Raw genomic sequence first — 14,628 nt, 5'->3', positions numbered from 1 at the left:
GCCTCCGCCGCCCGAGCCCGGGCTCTCCTTGGGTCTCGCCTGCCGAGCCCGCGGCCCGCCCGAGGGCTTGAAAGGTGGCTCGGCCGGCGGCTAAGCCTCATCCCGCCACCAAAGCCAAAAGAGCGAGGCTGGAGGGGTGGCCCATGCGGAGGTCCTCCGCAAGGAAACAGGGTGACTCTGGAGCCGCTAAAGCCACAGCTCTGCCAGCAACCCCGGAGGGGCTGAGAGGGCTCCCAAGTGGGCCACCAAATTCGCCGAGGCTCCTGCTTCCAGGGGAAGGGCCCCCGGCTGAGGAGGCGGCGGGAGGGGACTGTCGCAAACAGCTGTTCCTCATACATATTTCATTACACAATCAGATAATGCGTCCCACCACCTTCTCAATTATTCACAGATAAACATTTTCAAGACGTTTTGACATCTGTCTTAGTGCCTGCTATTAATTTAGTAATCACTGTAGTTAAAAATGTATGGGATTTTTGCCGTCGGAGCACCTCCTCTTGGGCGCGCGGGCCCAGTGTTGGGCCGCGACGGGAAGCCTGGGCCCTCCGGGGGTGAAGACACCTTTGGAGGTGAGACGGCCCCTCTAGCGCACTGACACTGTTAATGGAAGGGATTAAATGGGGTATCTGGTTATTTTATTTTATTGTCGAAGGTGATGGTTGTCCCCTCCCCAACCCGCACACACCGCCCTTCCTTTCCCTCCCCAGCTTAGGACCGGACAACGTTCAGCCCTTTGCCCCGGGCAGCGGAAATGGATAGCGTCTACCTAGGAAGAAGCATTCTTCGGAGGAAGAGGCGGGCAGCCGGGCGGACTCATCTGGGGAGGGGGGAGAGAGAAGGGGGAGAGAGAGAGAGAGAGAGAGAGAGAGAGAGAGAGAGAGAGAGACACGGAGAGAGCCTCACACTATCACTAAGAATTCCTTACAACAAAAAAACCCTAACAACACAGTGCGCTCCACTCAAGAGGTCGCAAACCTCTCCGGTTTTGCCCTGAGTCCTGTGGCTCCGGCAGAGGTGATAAGGGCTTTTAGGAAACACAGAGAAAAATAAATTCTCTCCAGCGACCGTGCATGGGGCACTTAGGGCTATGAGAGACTGAACTGCTTTTCTGCTTGAGTGATGAATGTTACAACGACTTTAGCTACCTACGTGCGGTTTTCTAAATCATACAAGCAGAGTTTGAAGAATCTTGTAGAATTAATTGGTAAGTAGTAACAAACATCTTTAACTCTAAAATGCTGGTGGTTATGTATTATTGGAAAGGCTCTGAATAGACTACTCAAAGGGGAGAAATGCCCTCAAGGTAAAGGAGTTTGCTTCTTTGTGTCCCGAGTCTCAGCTGTGGGGAATGGCAGTGACTCCCGGCTTGGGAGTGATGGTCTCCTTACTCATTGCGCTCTCTGTCATAGTCTCTTCCTGAAGCATATCAGCAGGTGGACTCTTATTAGGGAATAAGGAAGAACAAACCTGGAGAAAGAAAAAGGTCTTGGAAGAAAATGCCCTTCCAAGGAAGATTGAGTCTGAAATGATTTTCACTCTTTATTGTTTAGAACATCTACAAGAACAAACACTACAATTTCCAGGAATTAAATGTATCTTTGGGAAAAATTGAAAGGACACAGTGTTTGTCCCCCAAAGGGAAGAAATCCTTCCCTACTCATACTCCCAGCCCCCCTCCATTTCTAGGGTAACCACATTTGTTTAAAAGTGTCCTCCTGCAGTGTTTTCCAGATGGTTCATCTCTTCTTCAGGAGACGGACCTTCCTCTGCCCCCTTGGAGGGTGGTCATCCGACTTGCTGGCCCAGAGCGTCCTCTTTTTTTTTTTTTTTTTTCTCTTGTTTTGTCTGGAAGAATCTTCCCAAACTTACCCTCTACTTTCAGAGAGACAGTTGGGGAGGGGAGGGCATCATTGCATCCAGTGTGCCTGCCTCTTCTGCAGGGAAACCACGATGGCTACTGTCTGGAAGGTTCACCAGGATGGGGCAGGCAAACAGAGCGGAAACCAAAAACTAGGCTGTGCACTTGCTTGGGCCTTTCCAGGAAAGCTACTCTGGGAATCAATCCCTCCTCTTCAATCCCCCACCCCCAATGGCCTGGACGAGGACTTTCTCCTGGGACAGGGGAGTAGGTGAGGGAGAACTTCTCAATATCTCACAAAGACACGTAGTCTAATAAACCAAATAATTCAATTTTCTTTGGAGTGCTCTTTTGCAGACTTATTTTACACAAAGGGGACTGGGATGGAAGGGAAAAGGCAGGAAGACGTGGAGATGAGCTAATGTTCTTTTTTAAAGACTAAATTTAGCATAAGAGGAGTGGAAGGGACCCTCCGGATTCTCCAACCTGATTAGAGCCCAAAGTTCCCATTAGGTATTAGGAATCTCCTGGCATTGAAGTGCGCCTCTGCTCTTCACCTCATCCTCCTTCAGAATGCAATCTCCCAAACCAATAATATAACAACAAATAAATGATGCTGATCCAGACGGATCTTTCCTGGATTGCCCTCTTCTGGGTGTCTCTGACCCAGAGCAAGGGGAAAGGGCCAGCTTTGGGGTGGAGGAGGTGCTCTTTGTAGGTAGTCTCCTGGACTTGACCTGAAACCTTTCGCGCAGTCGGGTCAACAAAGTTTTTTCCCTCGGGAACCAACGTCCCTCTAGCAGGAAGCCCTTGGCTTCACAGCCTGCATCCTCACTCGGTCCATTCTCCCGCTGTGGCCGGGGTCACTCCACGCGGGCATTGTGGCTTTTGTCTGCATCTGGACAACCGGACCACGCACTGGAAATGTCTGTGGACGTTTCTTTTTTTTTCCTCAAATTCTGTTTTTAGTGTTCCTCTAATTCCACCGCGTGTACTCGGTTACAATTGCACGTACGTTCCATGTACTTACTGTCAGGTGACTCTGCTCAAGCCTGACGTGCGACCTGCTGGGTCTGCTTGGGGAGGAAGGTGTGCAAGTGCAAACTTGGGCCTTAGGGTGGAATGAGAGGTTAGTAGGGTTTCCTAGCCCCGGGACCCTCTAGGCCTCTCTTACATCTTCATGTGCCCAACTTCTCAACTTTCCAAGAAGAGGCAGACCCTCCAAGGATCCTGCCTCCCACTCCCTTCTGGAAGGGTCGAAACAGCCGCTGGGACTGGTCTTGGTGGATTTTGGCAGGGTCAAATGGTGGGGGGGGGGGGGGGGGGTGAAAGCGGGTTCTCTAGGTCTCCTAGAGGCTCGAGACCCCACTCCATCCCCGGGCCACCAAATGGCCGAAAGAGCCCCAGGATACTGGGGAAGGTGCAGGACCCAAGAGTGGACGTGACGGTGCCTCTCGGCCAGCGTTACGAGTCTTTGGGGGCGAAGCTCTCCTCCTAGGCCTCGTGAGAGCAGCGGTATTTGTAACTGGGAACTTGTCTGGGCCCGCCCCCTCGGCCCCTCCTCCCGCCCCCACCTCGGAGCTCTGAGCTCAGCAGGCAGCGGGAGCTCGGGGTCCAGCCACCCCCAAGCACCTGGGACCACGCCGTCTCTTAAAGCCCTTGGAGTGGGTCTAGGGGGCTGGAGTGGGGAGAAAGGTGGCCAAGGTCGTCCGGTAGCAGTCCTGCGTTGCATACCTCTGCTGGGAGCCGCTTTGCCAGCCCGCCCGCCTTCTAGTCTCCGGGGCCGCTGGAGGGTTGGCCTGGGAAGTGCGGGGGTGGGGATGGGGTGTGTGAGTGCTTGCTCGCCTGCTGCTGCAAGCGATGCTCAGAGGGATCCTGCGGGGACTTGTGCGGTCCTGGATTCCTGTGGATGTGTTTTCTCATGAGCGTGAGGGAGAAAGATGCGGACTTGCGTCTAACTTCAGGTCAGTTTGTTGTAAAAGGCCATTGTCAGTCAGTCAGTCGGTAGGTCTGTCTCTACTGCGCAATCGCATAAAGTGAGGCCACCTCTCCCCCGCCTTCCACGCAGCCTTCCAAGTCCGGCCATAAGGCTGTGGCCCGGGGACCCTGAGGCCTGGCGAGGCGAGGGCCTGAGAGTGCGCCCCGTGTTTTGATCATAAGACCTAAGATGCCCAGGTGCCCAGGGTGAAGCTACAAAACCTACGTGGGAAAGGGGGACTCAGAGAGCTAACCCCGCACCCAATGCAGGGTGAAGTTCCAATCAAGGCGCGCGTTGAACCTGCAGACCTGGCATCTCATTGCTGACCCAGCCGGGGATCGGATTGTTGGCGGCAAGGGAAGGAGGGATGGGGAGTTAGGCTGATTCAGGATGGAGGTGGAGATGGCAGGAGGGGGGGGGGGGAGGAAAGATGACTGGGTGGGGATGTGGGGTGGGGATGTGGCTGTGGGGCAGACTCAGCGCCGGCTTTTCGCCCTGCTTTGAGGAGGTGCATCGGGCTGTGCCGTTACCAACCCCCCCCCCTCCACGCCGGAAAATAAAGCTAATGATGTAGTAATTTAGGAGGGGTGAGGGGCTGGGCGAGAGAAGGGAGGGTGGATGGGGAACGCGCTCCCCAAGAGCGAAGGCAAACAGCTGTGGAGGCGCTGCCCAGGGCTCAGGCTTCCCAACAGGTTAGCTAGACGGGGATCCACTCGGCATTTCGCAGGAAAGGGGGGGGGAGGCTGAGTGAGAGGGGGAGAGAGCCTCAGAAGAGGACAGAGGGAGGGAGGGAAAGAGAGAGAGGAGCGAGAGCGCGCGCCGCGCGGTTTAAAAGGAGACACTTACACTTCCTAATGAATATTTATCCGCCGCTGCTTCCTGCTCCCGGCTTCCCTTACCTTTCCGCAGGTAAGATCCTCCCAGAGCCCCAGCCCTGGGGGCTCTCCCAGCTCCCCCCGTCCTTCTCCGGGCACCGGTGGCCAGGCAGCAGGGCTCTTGACAGCCGGGGAGCTGGGGAAGTAGGAGGGTGGCTCTGCTCGCGGCTCGGCTTGGGCGCGGAGGCTCGCGACCCAGCACTTGCAAGGTCCGCGTGCGTGGGTTACCTGTGTGGAGTGGGTGTGAATGCGTGTGTAAGAGTGGGTGACAGAGAGGATGTGAGCCCGCGAGCGCGCGCGCGCGCCTCTGTTTCCCGCGCGCTCCGAGGACATTTTCCGACTTTTCACTCGGACGCCGGGGATTTCTTGCCTTTGCCTTTCTCAGCTTCCCCCTCCTCCCTCCGCTCGCCCCCTCCACCTCCCCCACCCTATCCCCACCCCCGGCTGCCAAGAACCCCTTCTGCGGGCTATTGTACAGCCGGCGCGGGCTCCCCCGGGCCGGATCCCGGGTCTCGAAGAAAAGAGGGTGTGTAGTTGGGTTTCTGCCTTAACCCCACACACAAAGGCCGCCGGGCCACGGGGTCCCCCGCCCCCTTCCTGTCGTCTCCGCTGGCGAAATGCTGCGGCGTGTCCTCCCATACTCGACCTCTCCCACCCCCTGCCACACACACACACACACCTTGGGGTATCAGGGCCCACAACGGAGCTAAGAGTGATTGGGACCCGGGGGTACTGGGTGGAGCCTCGCGGGGCCCTCCAGCCAACAATCCTGAGCTGGAACCGGGGGACCGAGGACCCCCAGGGAGAGGGTGCCTCGCATCGCCACTACCACCATCCTCCCTGCCTTCACCCCGGAAAGGAGCACGGGGATTTCGGAGAGGCCCGGGGGGTGGGGTGGGGGGGACCTGGGAGGGAAAAAGGAAGGAGGCCGTGGAGGAGCTGATAGTATGACCAGAATTTTTAAATGGACTTACCCAGCCACCTGTTGGGAATCCATTTGGGGTCGGCCAGTTCCGGAGCTGCTCCAAGTGGACACACAAAACCAAAAGCCGAAGTTGGAAAAAGAAAATTCTTTCTCTGGCCTTGCCCTGGAGGGGCCAGTCAGGCTAGCAGCTCTGCGCTAGGGTCAGGGAGCTGCAGAGCCAAAAGCACCCTTGCCACCCCAGTTCCGTTCATCCCATGGCTCCGAGGCCGGGGGTCTCGGAGCCCGCGGACTCGGCGCTCAGGGCCCAGCGCTCGCAGTTCGGCTTAAGCCAGGACAAGCTTTCTAAGCCCTGCTCAGAAGTCAAGAGCAGCAGCGCCGCCGCCTCGGCGCGGCCTTTCATGACGCGGTCGCTCCTTATTCTTGTGCCTCGGCCTCTCTGGTCGCCCCCGGACAAAGCCACCGGAGCCTGGCCGCTCCCTTCCCGCTAAATCCCCTTCGGGGTCAATGCACTACCAGCACCGGGCCGAGCGCTTCTCCTGCCAGTGGTGTGGCTCTTAAAGAGCCGCACCCCCCCCCCTCCGTCCTGCGCGCTCCCCCGACCCCCGCCTCCCCGCCCCTCTCCTCTGGATCTAGCCCCCCACGCCGACGCCTTAGGTCCCTGCTGCCCCGACCGAAGCCTGCGGACTCTTAGCCCCCTCCCTTCACCTCCTCCCCTGAGCAGTTGGTGGGCCTGGCCTTAGGCTTTACCCCGCTTTAGGTCCCCTTTCTCTCCAACATCGTTCATTCCTCGCTTGCCAGCTCCTACCCTTGCCCTTTGGATGGATCAAGGCCCGGGCACCATCTTGCCCAGTGCACAGATGATTCCTAAAGATCGTCAGTTTGGGCTTAAATTAGGGGGTCGTGGGATGGGAAATGGGGCGGGGCATGCCAGCTGAGCTGGGGGAAAGAAAGAGGAGCAGAGCAGATGGACTTAGAGGCTCTGCTATCCCAGGGCCTTGCTGGCCTGTCGGCAGAGGGTGAGGACTGGCTGGGTGCCACTCATTCCTAGAGGTGGCCACCCTGGGATAGGGTCCTGAGGCTACCAACCTGGTTAGCCTGCTGTGTATCTGAGGGATTGTGGGCATGTGGTGGGGGGCACCTCTAGAAGTCCCAAGAACGTGCGTCTGCGAGAAGCCTCTTCCCCAAGCCCTCCAAAGTCCAAGAACTGGGTGCGCAAGAAGGGACCTTTAGTGACAACCGTCCAGGCAAAAGGGCATGGGAAGGGGCAGAGAGGGAGTCTACTCCCTTTTCAGAGGACTGAAACACAACTTGTCCTGGGCCTCCTTAGAGTCGCTGGCTTGTCACTTGCCCCACTGAGGCAAGGGGAAGTAGATGGTGGCTTTGGTCCCCCTTCCTCCCAAAGTACCCCCTTTCTTCCTCCTCTTCGGGCTTGTTTTAGTCCCATCTTGCCCTAGCAGCAAGGTGGTCCTGTACAGGGGGGCCCTGCTTCAAGTGCTTTCTTCAGGCTTCCCAAGGACTGGAAGCATGAGTAAAGAGAGACCAGAGAAGGCATGGTTCTCTGGGGGAAGGGGGGCTGGTTCAAGGTAGGCTGTAGTGCTGTAGTTGCCAGTGCCGACTGTGTTTGATTGTTTGGGGTCTGTGGTGGAGGGGCAATGATCGTTTGAAGAGGAGCGCGCCCACCCCTGCTCAAATTCACTCCCCAGCACATCCGTTCTGGCTCTCCTAAAGAGATCCCTGCAAAGACATAGGCAGCCTCCCGGGCAGTGGAGCCCAAAGGAACGTGGTGTGGGAGGAGGGTGGAAAACGGACCCTCCCCTGGACATCTGCCCTCTGCCACCCCAACATTAGTCCAGTGCATCTTAAAGGAACCCGGGTAAATGGTTGGAAATTGGTCTCTTGGGAGAGGGTGGCAGTGCACTCCCTGGACTGGAACCTGGGGCCACAACCCTCCTCCCCAGCCCAAAAGACTCACAACCCCAAAGTCTCCCACCTCTCTCCCTCTTCCGGCTGGGTCACTACAGCCAGCTGGGACCCAGCTTGGGCCCACTCTCCTGGGCCTGGCAGTGGGAGGTGCGGTGGCCCAAGACTGAGCCAAACTTCTCTTGTTTGAGGATGTGGGGGGCGAGGAGGCCTTCAGCGGGCGGTGGGGCTCATTAGGCAGAGTGGGGTGCCGAGAGGTGCGCAGCGCCGGCCCCGGAGGCCGCCTTTGAGCGGTCGGGGCAGCTTCATTAAGCAGCGCTAACAAGGCATACAAATGCCGGGCCCAGCAGCTTTCTTGCAATGCCGGAGCCTTAGCAGGGCGCCAAGCTAATGAGGGTCACTCAAAGGGGCTGATCAAATATTCAAATTTCCCCGCACGCCAGGAACTTTTATGTGCGGAGAAAGTTGAGGCAACTGAGCTGTGTTTACTGTCCCGAGCGACAATTGCTCGGAGCGCGGGTCCCCGGAGGCTAAGGCGCGGGGGGGGGGGGGGGGGGGGGCGCTGGGAGGGAGCAGTTGTTGTTGTTGTTGTTGTTTTTCATTCAAAGGAAAGTAATCGGGGTCCTTGAAGGGCTTCTCGGCCTCCCCGCCTACGTGCTGCGCTCCCCTGCGCCCTCCTCCGCCGCCAGCGCCTAGCGCCTCAGTTTGCAGCTTGCGGGGAGGCCCAAACGGCCCTCGCCTCCCGATGTCCTGGGGGCCGGAAGGGCCGTTGCCCCCCGGAACGAACCGGCCTTACAGAGCTGAGCAGGGCCTAATGGGTGCAGCTGCTCCAGCCGGGAGGCTTGCAGACCTCTGGGCTTTCCCGGTAATGCCAAACACGAAGTGAGTCCTCAGACACCTCTCCCGGTGGAGTTGAGACTGCGGGGGTCGGGGCTGATTTTGTAAATAAATGCCCCGCAGGTCCTAGTAATAGAAAGACACTCTCCAGCTCAAACGCCCTTTCTCCCCGCACCACCTGTACGCAGTCCTGCCGGTTGCCTGGCCCAAGATTAAAGCAGAGACGATGGTGGCAGTTTTGTGACCTCGGCCTGTATGGGCTCCAAGTCCCAGATCCGGGAGTCTGAGCGGCCAGAGGGCAGGGGAGAAGTATGGGCCCCGCGGGCTGACCCATTCATCCGGATCTCCACGCTCTGAGAGACCCAGGGTGCTGGCGCCCCCCTGCGCGCCACCCCTTCCAGATGTCCCTCAGGCTCAGCTCCCTTCCCTCGCTCTGCTCAATGTCTCGGGCCCCCAGAGCGGCGTGAAAGCCGCCCGGGCCCCGGAACCCGAGGTCCTTCTGCTCCTACGCCCCCTCTCCAACGCCCAGCGCCTGGGAATTTGGGAGGGGAAGCTCGGGTGCTCCACAGTCCCCTCCCCCACACGGCCAGGGGGACCTACTAGACCCGGACCCTATGGAGCCTGCCCTCCCAGCTCCAGCGGGAGCCGGTCCAGTCACCCGCGCGGAAGACCCGCCGCCCCGCCTCCCCCCAACACCCAGCTCTCTGGACTCTCAACTTACAGGCTCCCGGAGGCGGACATCGTGCTTCGGGCCAGAGGGGAGAGGCGCTGGCGGCAGCGGGGCCGCGAGGCTGGCTCCCTGGGCGGCGCGGAGCTCGCTTCTGCGGGGAGTCTGACAGCCCGGGGCTGGCCGCCGGCCCCGCCGCGCCGGCTCTGTCCCGGCGCACAAAGCTGCGCGCCTCGCAGCCGCCCTCCGCCAGGCTTTGCACTCCCGAGTCGCGGTCGCCACCCCAGCAGGCGAGGTGCGGCGCGTCTGCAGGCGCCCCGGGCCGAGGCTGGGGGCCGGGGTGTCGCCGAGCGGAGCCTCGGCCCCGTTTGCCTCAATTCTCCTTGAGTGGCGACGGTTTTTGATTTCAGCACTTTTCGGCAGAGCCCGCGGCACCTGCCCAGCCTCCCTCCAGGGCTGGCCGGGCTGCGACGGGGAGAGGCCGGGTCGCCCCCACCCGGAGGCGGGGGTTGTGAGGACGGGGAGGGGACTGGTTGGGTTCACCCGCCCGCCCGGCGCCTGGGTCCTCGGCTCCAGGGGATGCAGTTTCGGGGTCACGAGCTGCTTTCAAAAAGTTGAACACAATATTCGGAAACCCACCCGTAGGAATTCTCCCCCCACACGCGGCACAATACCCACTCCCCTCCCCTTTTTCATTCCTTCCTCCCCCGCTTCCTCCTCCTGCCCCTTCCCCCTCCCACCCCTCAGCCTATAATCCTTCCCCTACAAGAGAAAGGGATCGGGAAGAAAAGATGAAGCGTCTGTTTTTGTGTCCCAACCTTAGGGCTCTTTCTGGGCCCGCCGTGAACGACCGCCCAGAGCTTCGAAGCTGAACGGAGAAGTCCTCGCGGTTGGAAGCAAGATAGTTGGAAGGGAGAGATCAGCCGAAGTGGGACTTGGCGGGTCTTCCCTTTGAGCGAATATTTCTCTGTCTCTGTCGTGGGGTTTAGGACCCGCAAGCCCCAGCTGCCTGGGGCTGAGCAGCGGGTAGCGTCCCCCATGCCCAGTCCAGACCCTCCCTGCCAAAGGAGAGACTCGAACGGCAACTCGCACTTCTCTTTCCAGGAGGCCTGGCTCTGCGGGAGTCTGGGCCTAAGCAGGGCCCGAGCTCAGGGTTTCGGGGTGGGACACTCACAGCCCTAGTCACGTTAGGTTTCCCATTTAAATTCTCGCTCAATCTCTTTCTCTCCTCCCTCATTGAGATCTCCAAAGTGGTGTGGACTCTGTGCCTCGCCCCCCGATCTGCATCGGAATGTAGAAAAGATCTTTTTTTTTTTTTTAAAAGAGTTTTGAATTCCTCAATGATTTTTCTTCTGGAAAGGCAGCTTAGGATAATTATTTCAGCTTTATTGAGGGCAGATTAGTTGAAGTCTGGACGCTGCGTTTCAATACGCGTTGTACACGGGCCGACAATGTGGGCATTGTTGGCTACTGTGTGTGAACTCATTCAAAATATACACTTTTTAACACCAAACCGAGTCCTGTCTAAATATACACAGTGCTCAGGGGAAAGACGTCTCTGACCCCGACAAATCTGCGTAAATCACACTTCCATAGTTACAGAGGCCTCACAAAGGGAGACCCCACTAAAGATGCTGATTACATCTTCTTAAAAGCAACATACCTTAGAATAAATACCCCTACCGGCCCCTGGGAGTAGGGGAGGGGGGGTTGCCGTGGCCAGAGGGAGGAAGGGCTCTCTGTATCCTATGGGCTTTTTGGGGTCTGTTTTAGGCTTGTAATGTTACTTTGCTTAGGTAAATTAGTTGTATTATTTTTTTTTTTTCCTTTACAATATGAGCAAACATGCAATGTTCAGGCCTATCCACTTCTTTGGGGAAGCCTCCAAAGTTTGACTGTCCTTCTGGGGCTGGTAGGCAAGTCCAGAGCTCCTTGGAGGAGTAGAGGTAGCAGGCATTTCAGGGGGCTCCAGAGGGTTCCAGACTTCTCAGCTCCCAGGGGACACAGCTGAAGTCTAGGGGGAGACAAAGACGTGGCTTGCCTTTCAAGATAAAAAGAAGTGTAGTGTTATTTATGCTGGTATTTTAAAATACAGGGCAATAAGGGAAATCAAGGCTCCTTGACCCGGAGCTGAGGAAAGAGAAGCGGGTGGAATCCAATGCAGATGAAATAGAGGTAAACGTGGCCGATGAACCAGGACGGGGGAGGCCAGAGCGGCTTCCAACACCCTGGGGCCTGAGCTCAGCCTCTCAGGCGCCAGGTGCCCCCCGAAATCCGGGAACCCCGCCGCAGCAGCTAGGGTCAGCGTGCGGTGGGCCCCATGATCTCATCTCTTCTTTCTTCCTCACCAGTATTAGTGCTCACATAGGCAGAAAGAGACAGCCCGACGTGCACACCGTGTGCAAACCGTGCCTGCTCGGCCGGCCCTCGGGCTCTACTTGAGGGCTGGCCTTCGGCCTTCAGGCGGCATGGGGAGCCTCTCACTTCCCGACAAAAAATCCCTTTAATTGCTCATCCCATTCAACAACTCTGTGCCCACGGCATTTTGAATTTCTGGATCAACTTCTTTGGGGAAGAGGGAAGAAGGGAGCTGAGAGAGAGAGAGAGAGAGGGAGAGAAGTGGCGAGATTAAGAGTTGCAAAGATTAAAAAAAAAATCTCTTTCTCCCCCTTCTCCCTCTTTCCCCCCCCCCCCCCTCCTCCCCCCCCCCCCCCCCCCCCCCCCCCCCCCCCACTCCGGCTAAGTGGTAAAACCGTCCTTACGTTCTCGGTATTGATTGGCAGGGCTGACAGTGATTGGCAGCGGTTGCCGTGGCAACGCCACAACGACACGCCGCAGACCAATAGAAAAGCGAAACAAAATGTTTCAATGCTGCACTCACTGTGGATTTAGGGGAGATATTATGAGGCTGTTGTCATTAGGGCGATTGCTGTGGAATCGCTGAATCTTGACTCGGCGGTGGTTGGCTCTCTCTCTCTCTCTCTCTCTCTCTCTCTCTCTCGCTCACTCTCTCTCTCTCTCCCTCTCCCTCTCCCTCTCCTCTCCCTCTCTGTCTCGGGTTCTCTGCGCGCGCGCACCGGGCCGCTCTCCTTCCTCCCTCTCTATGTGGCTGCGCGGGTGTGTGTGTGTGTGGATGTGTGTGGGGTGTGGGTGTCCCTTACGCCCTTCCTCCTCCCCCTCCTCCTCCTCCTCCTGCTCCCCCCTCCTTTCCTTCTCCTCCTCCCCCCTCTCCTCTCCCTCCTCCTGGTCCTCATCGCCCCTCTCCTCCTCTTCCTCCCCTCTCTCTTCCTCTCCCTGAATTTTCTCCTCTCCTCTCAGGTCAGTCCATGGTATTCCGCTCCCCCCTAGACCTCTATTCCTCCCACTTCTTGTTGCCAAACTTCGCCGATCCTCATCACCGCTCCCTACTTCTGGCGAGTAGCGGCGGCGGGAACGGTGCGGGCGGCGGCGGCGGCGGCGCGGGCGGCGGCGGGAACTGTGCGGGAGGCGGCGGTGCTGGCGGAGCAGGCGGCGGCGGCAGCGGCGGCGGCTCCAGGGCCCCCCCGGAAGAGTTGTCCATGTTCCAGCTGCCCACCCTCAACTTCTCGCCGGAGCAGGTGGCCAGCGTCTGCGAGACGCTGGAGGAGACGGGCGACATCGAGCGGCTGGGCCGCTTCCTCTGGTCGCTGCCCGTGGCCCCCGGGGCGTGCGAGGCCATCAACAAGCACGAGTCGATCCTGCGCGCGCGCGCCGTGGTCGCCTTCCACACGGGCAACTTCCGCGACCTCTACCACATCCTGGAGAACCACAAGTTCACCAAGGAGTCTCACGGCAAGCTGCAGGCCATGTGGCTCGAGGCGCACTACCAGGAGGCCGAGAAGCTGCGCGGCCGCCCGCTCGGCCCGGTGGACAAGTACCGCGTGCGCAAGAAGTTCCCGCTGCCGCGCACCATCTGGGACGGCGAGCAGAAGACGCATTGCTTCAAGGAGCGGACTCGGAGCCTGCTGCGGGAGTGGTACCTGCAGGACCCCTACCCCAACCCCAGCAAGAAACGCGAACTGGCGCAGGCCACCGGCCTCACTCCCACACAAGTAGGCAACTGGTTTAAGAACCGGAGGCAGCGCGACCGCGCCGCGGCGGCCAAGAACAGGTCAGTGGCGGGCCCGCGGCCTGGCTACCTTCTCCCGGGCTGGGGAGGGAGAGAGGGGTTGAAATGGGAGCGGATGGGGCAGGGTGCCAATGGCTGATGAGCACTCGAGAAGCCGCGACCCCCTGGCCAGTTGGAGAAAAGTTTCTGCTTGCCCAGACGCACGGAAGAGGGACGGTCAGCGGGATTATTGGCTGCTTTGTCGGAGAGGGGCTTTCGGCAGGGTGGAGAGAGAGAGAGGGAGAGAGAGAGGGAGAGATCCTGAGTGCCCACGGCCCCTGGTCCCAGCCCTGGGCAGCTTAGCCCTGCTGCACCTTGCTACCTGCTCAGCCCTTCCACAGCTCAGCACTCCTCTGGAGCCTACAGACAGGGAAGGAAGGAAAGCAGTCCTTGCCATCTGGTTCTTATTTCCATGCATTGCAAAAACCCAGGAGGAATCCACAATGTCATGGAAAGGAAACTGAACCTGGGTCTCTGCCACAAAATGAAAAAGGTCGGTGGCCACCTTTGAGCAGGCCTTCATTGCAAATTGCCTGACGGGAAGCAGGAAAATCAGGCTGGGAGTAGAAAGGCCGTGTGTGTGTGTGTGTGTGTGTGTGTGTGTGTGTGTGTGTTTACACGCATGCAGGTGCTAGCCCTCAAGCCTCAGTCAAGGAGCATCCCCTTGGTACATTAACTTGGGAAGCCACCAGGAATAGGAGCAACCCCACTACCAGCAAGTTGGCCACAAAGTCACAAAGTTGACTGGGCTTGGCCAGTCAGCAGACTTGGGCCTGGGGGAAGTCAGGAGAAAAAGAACTAGAAGAAAGAGGAGGAGGAAAGGGCACGGAATGGGAGGGAAGGGGGATGGGAGGAAGTTGGGTAAAAAAGCCCTGGTAAGGAGCCTGTGTCCCTACCTAGCCTGCAAAGGCTCTGGGCCTGAAGTACCGCAGGGAGCGGAGCCCCAGTTGCTGACAGTTGCGGGGGGGGGGGGGGGCTTGAGGCCCGGTGTGAGTTCCCGGAGTGAGCGAGTGTGTTTGCGTTTACGTGGCCCAGGCCTGAGCCCCTCGCTCTCTCACCCTTGCCTGTAGAGCCAGGTTTTCGCCTGAGAGGGGGAGTTCCCCGGGGACCAGGGGAAGGCCTCCTGGTAGGAACTCAGAGACTCTAGGCTTGGGCAGCAGCTGCCTGGTGCGAAAGGGACAGATGGAGACTGCTCTGCACCCGCTCCTGCCTTCTTCTCTGCTTTCTCTCTTGCTCCTCTTCCCCACTTTTTCCGCTTCCGGCTTCTCGGTTCTCTCTTCCCCTGCTCCTGCGCTCAGCGCAGGGATTCAGAGAGCAAAGCCAGCGTGTCCTGCCCGGGAGAGGCTGCGGACGATCACCCCGCAGCTCTGGGTGTGTTTGGGGAAGCTGGGACAGGAGGCGCTGCGGGGACTGACCGCTCCCGGCAGCCGGCTCAGTCTGAA

At 58.8% G+C, this 14,628-nt stretch overlaps 2 protein-coding genes and 1 long non-coding RNA gene across 11 annotated transcripts in view; 1 reads left to right on the top strand and 2 right to left on the bottom strand.

The window, feature by feature from the left end:
• Positions 1-1,526: 1,526 nt before the first annotated feature.
• Positions 1,527-10,214, bottom strand: LOC121016345 (putative NAD(+)--arginine ADP-ribosyltransferase Mav). 5 transcript variants are annotated; one of them, XM_040453855.1, is made up of 6 exons: positions 9,879-10,214; positions 9,115-9,660; positions 5,689-5,730; positions 4,736-4,942; positions 2,889-2,969; positions 1,527-1,997 (listed from the first exon to the last, which is right to left on the bottom strand). In XM_040453855.1, exons 1-6 carry the CDS (start codon positions 10,098-10,100, stop codon positions 1,971-1,973), a joined length of 1,125 nt encoding a protein of 374 aa, XP_040309789.1. In that variant the 5' UTR covers positions 10,101-10,214; the 3' UTR covers positions 1,527-1,970. The 5 variants fall into 5 exon arrangements, 3 of the variants coding, with proteins under 3 accessions (XP_040309789.1, XP_040309790.1, XP_040309788.1); XM_040453856.1 differs by adding an exon at positions 8,353-8,519 and having other exon boundaries at positions 1,527-4,942; XM_040453854.1 differs by having other exon boundaries at positions 1,527-2,969.
• SIX3 (SIX homeobox 3) overlaps positions 3,698-14,628 on the top strand; it is a 101,173-nt gene continuing 90,242 nt past the window's right edge. For 4 of the 5 annotated variants that reach the window (XM_040453857.1, XM_040453860.1, XM_040453861.1 and 1 more), the window contains exons 1-2: positions 4,634-4,745; positions 12,379-13,189. In XM_040453857.1, the coding sequence (XP_040309791.1) occupies positions 4,691-4,745; positions 12,379-13,189 (866 nt within the window). In that variant the 5' untranslated portion in view covers positions 4,634-4,690. Of the gene's footprint in view, positions 3,823-4,633; positions 4,746-12,378; positions 13,190-14,628 lie in introns of those variants that run through there. The other variant, XM_040453858.1, reaches the window with a different exon arrangement.
• Positions 10,874-12,136, bottom strand: LOC121016349 (uncharacterized). The gene is made up of 2 exons (XR_005784237.1): positions 11,942-12,136; positions 10,874-11,074 (listed from the first exon to the last, which is right to left on the bottom strand). It is a non-coding gene; the product is annotated as an uncharacterized LOC121016349 (long non-coding RNA).

This window comes from Herpailurus yagouaroundi, unplaced genomic scaffold (genome assembly GCF_014898765.1).
Source record: "Herpailurus yagouaroundi ecotype Mexico unplaced genomic scaffold, PumYag 210, whole genome shotgun sequence".
NCBI lineage: Eukaryota > Metazoa > Chordata > Mammalia > Carnivora > Felidae > Herpailurus > Herpailurus yagouaroundi.
Note: the sequence above shows the minus strand (reverse complement) of the source record. Positions and strands in the feature narration are given on the sequence as shown.

Coding starts and splice junctions, on each gene's coding strand:
- LOC121016345 (XM_040453854.1), bottom strand. CDS start 10,100: ATGGGGGACGCTACCCGCTGCTCAGCCCCAGGCAGCTGGGGCTTGCGG. Junction 5,731..9,114: donor ATGTCCGCCTCCGGGAGCCT/GTAAGTTGAGAG, acceptor CACTTGGAGCAG/CTCCGGAACTGGCCGACCCC. Junction 4,943..5,688: donor ATGGATTCCCAACAGGTGGC/TGGGTAAGTCCA, acceptor ACCCACTCCACA/CAGGTAACCCACGCACGCGG.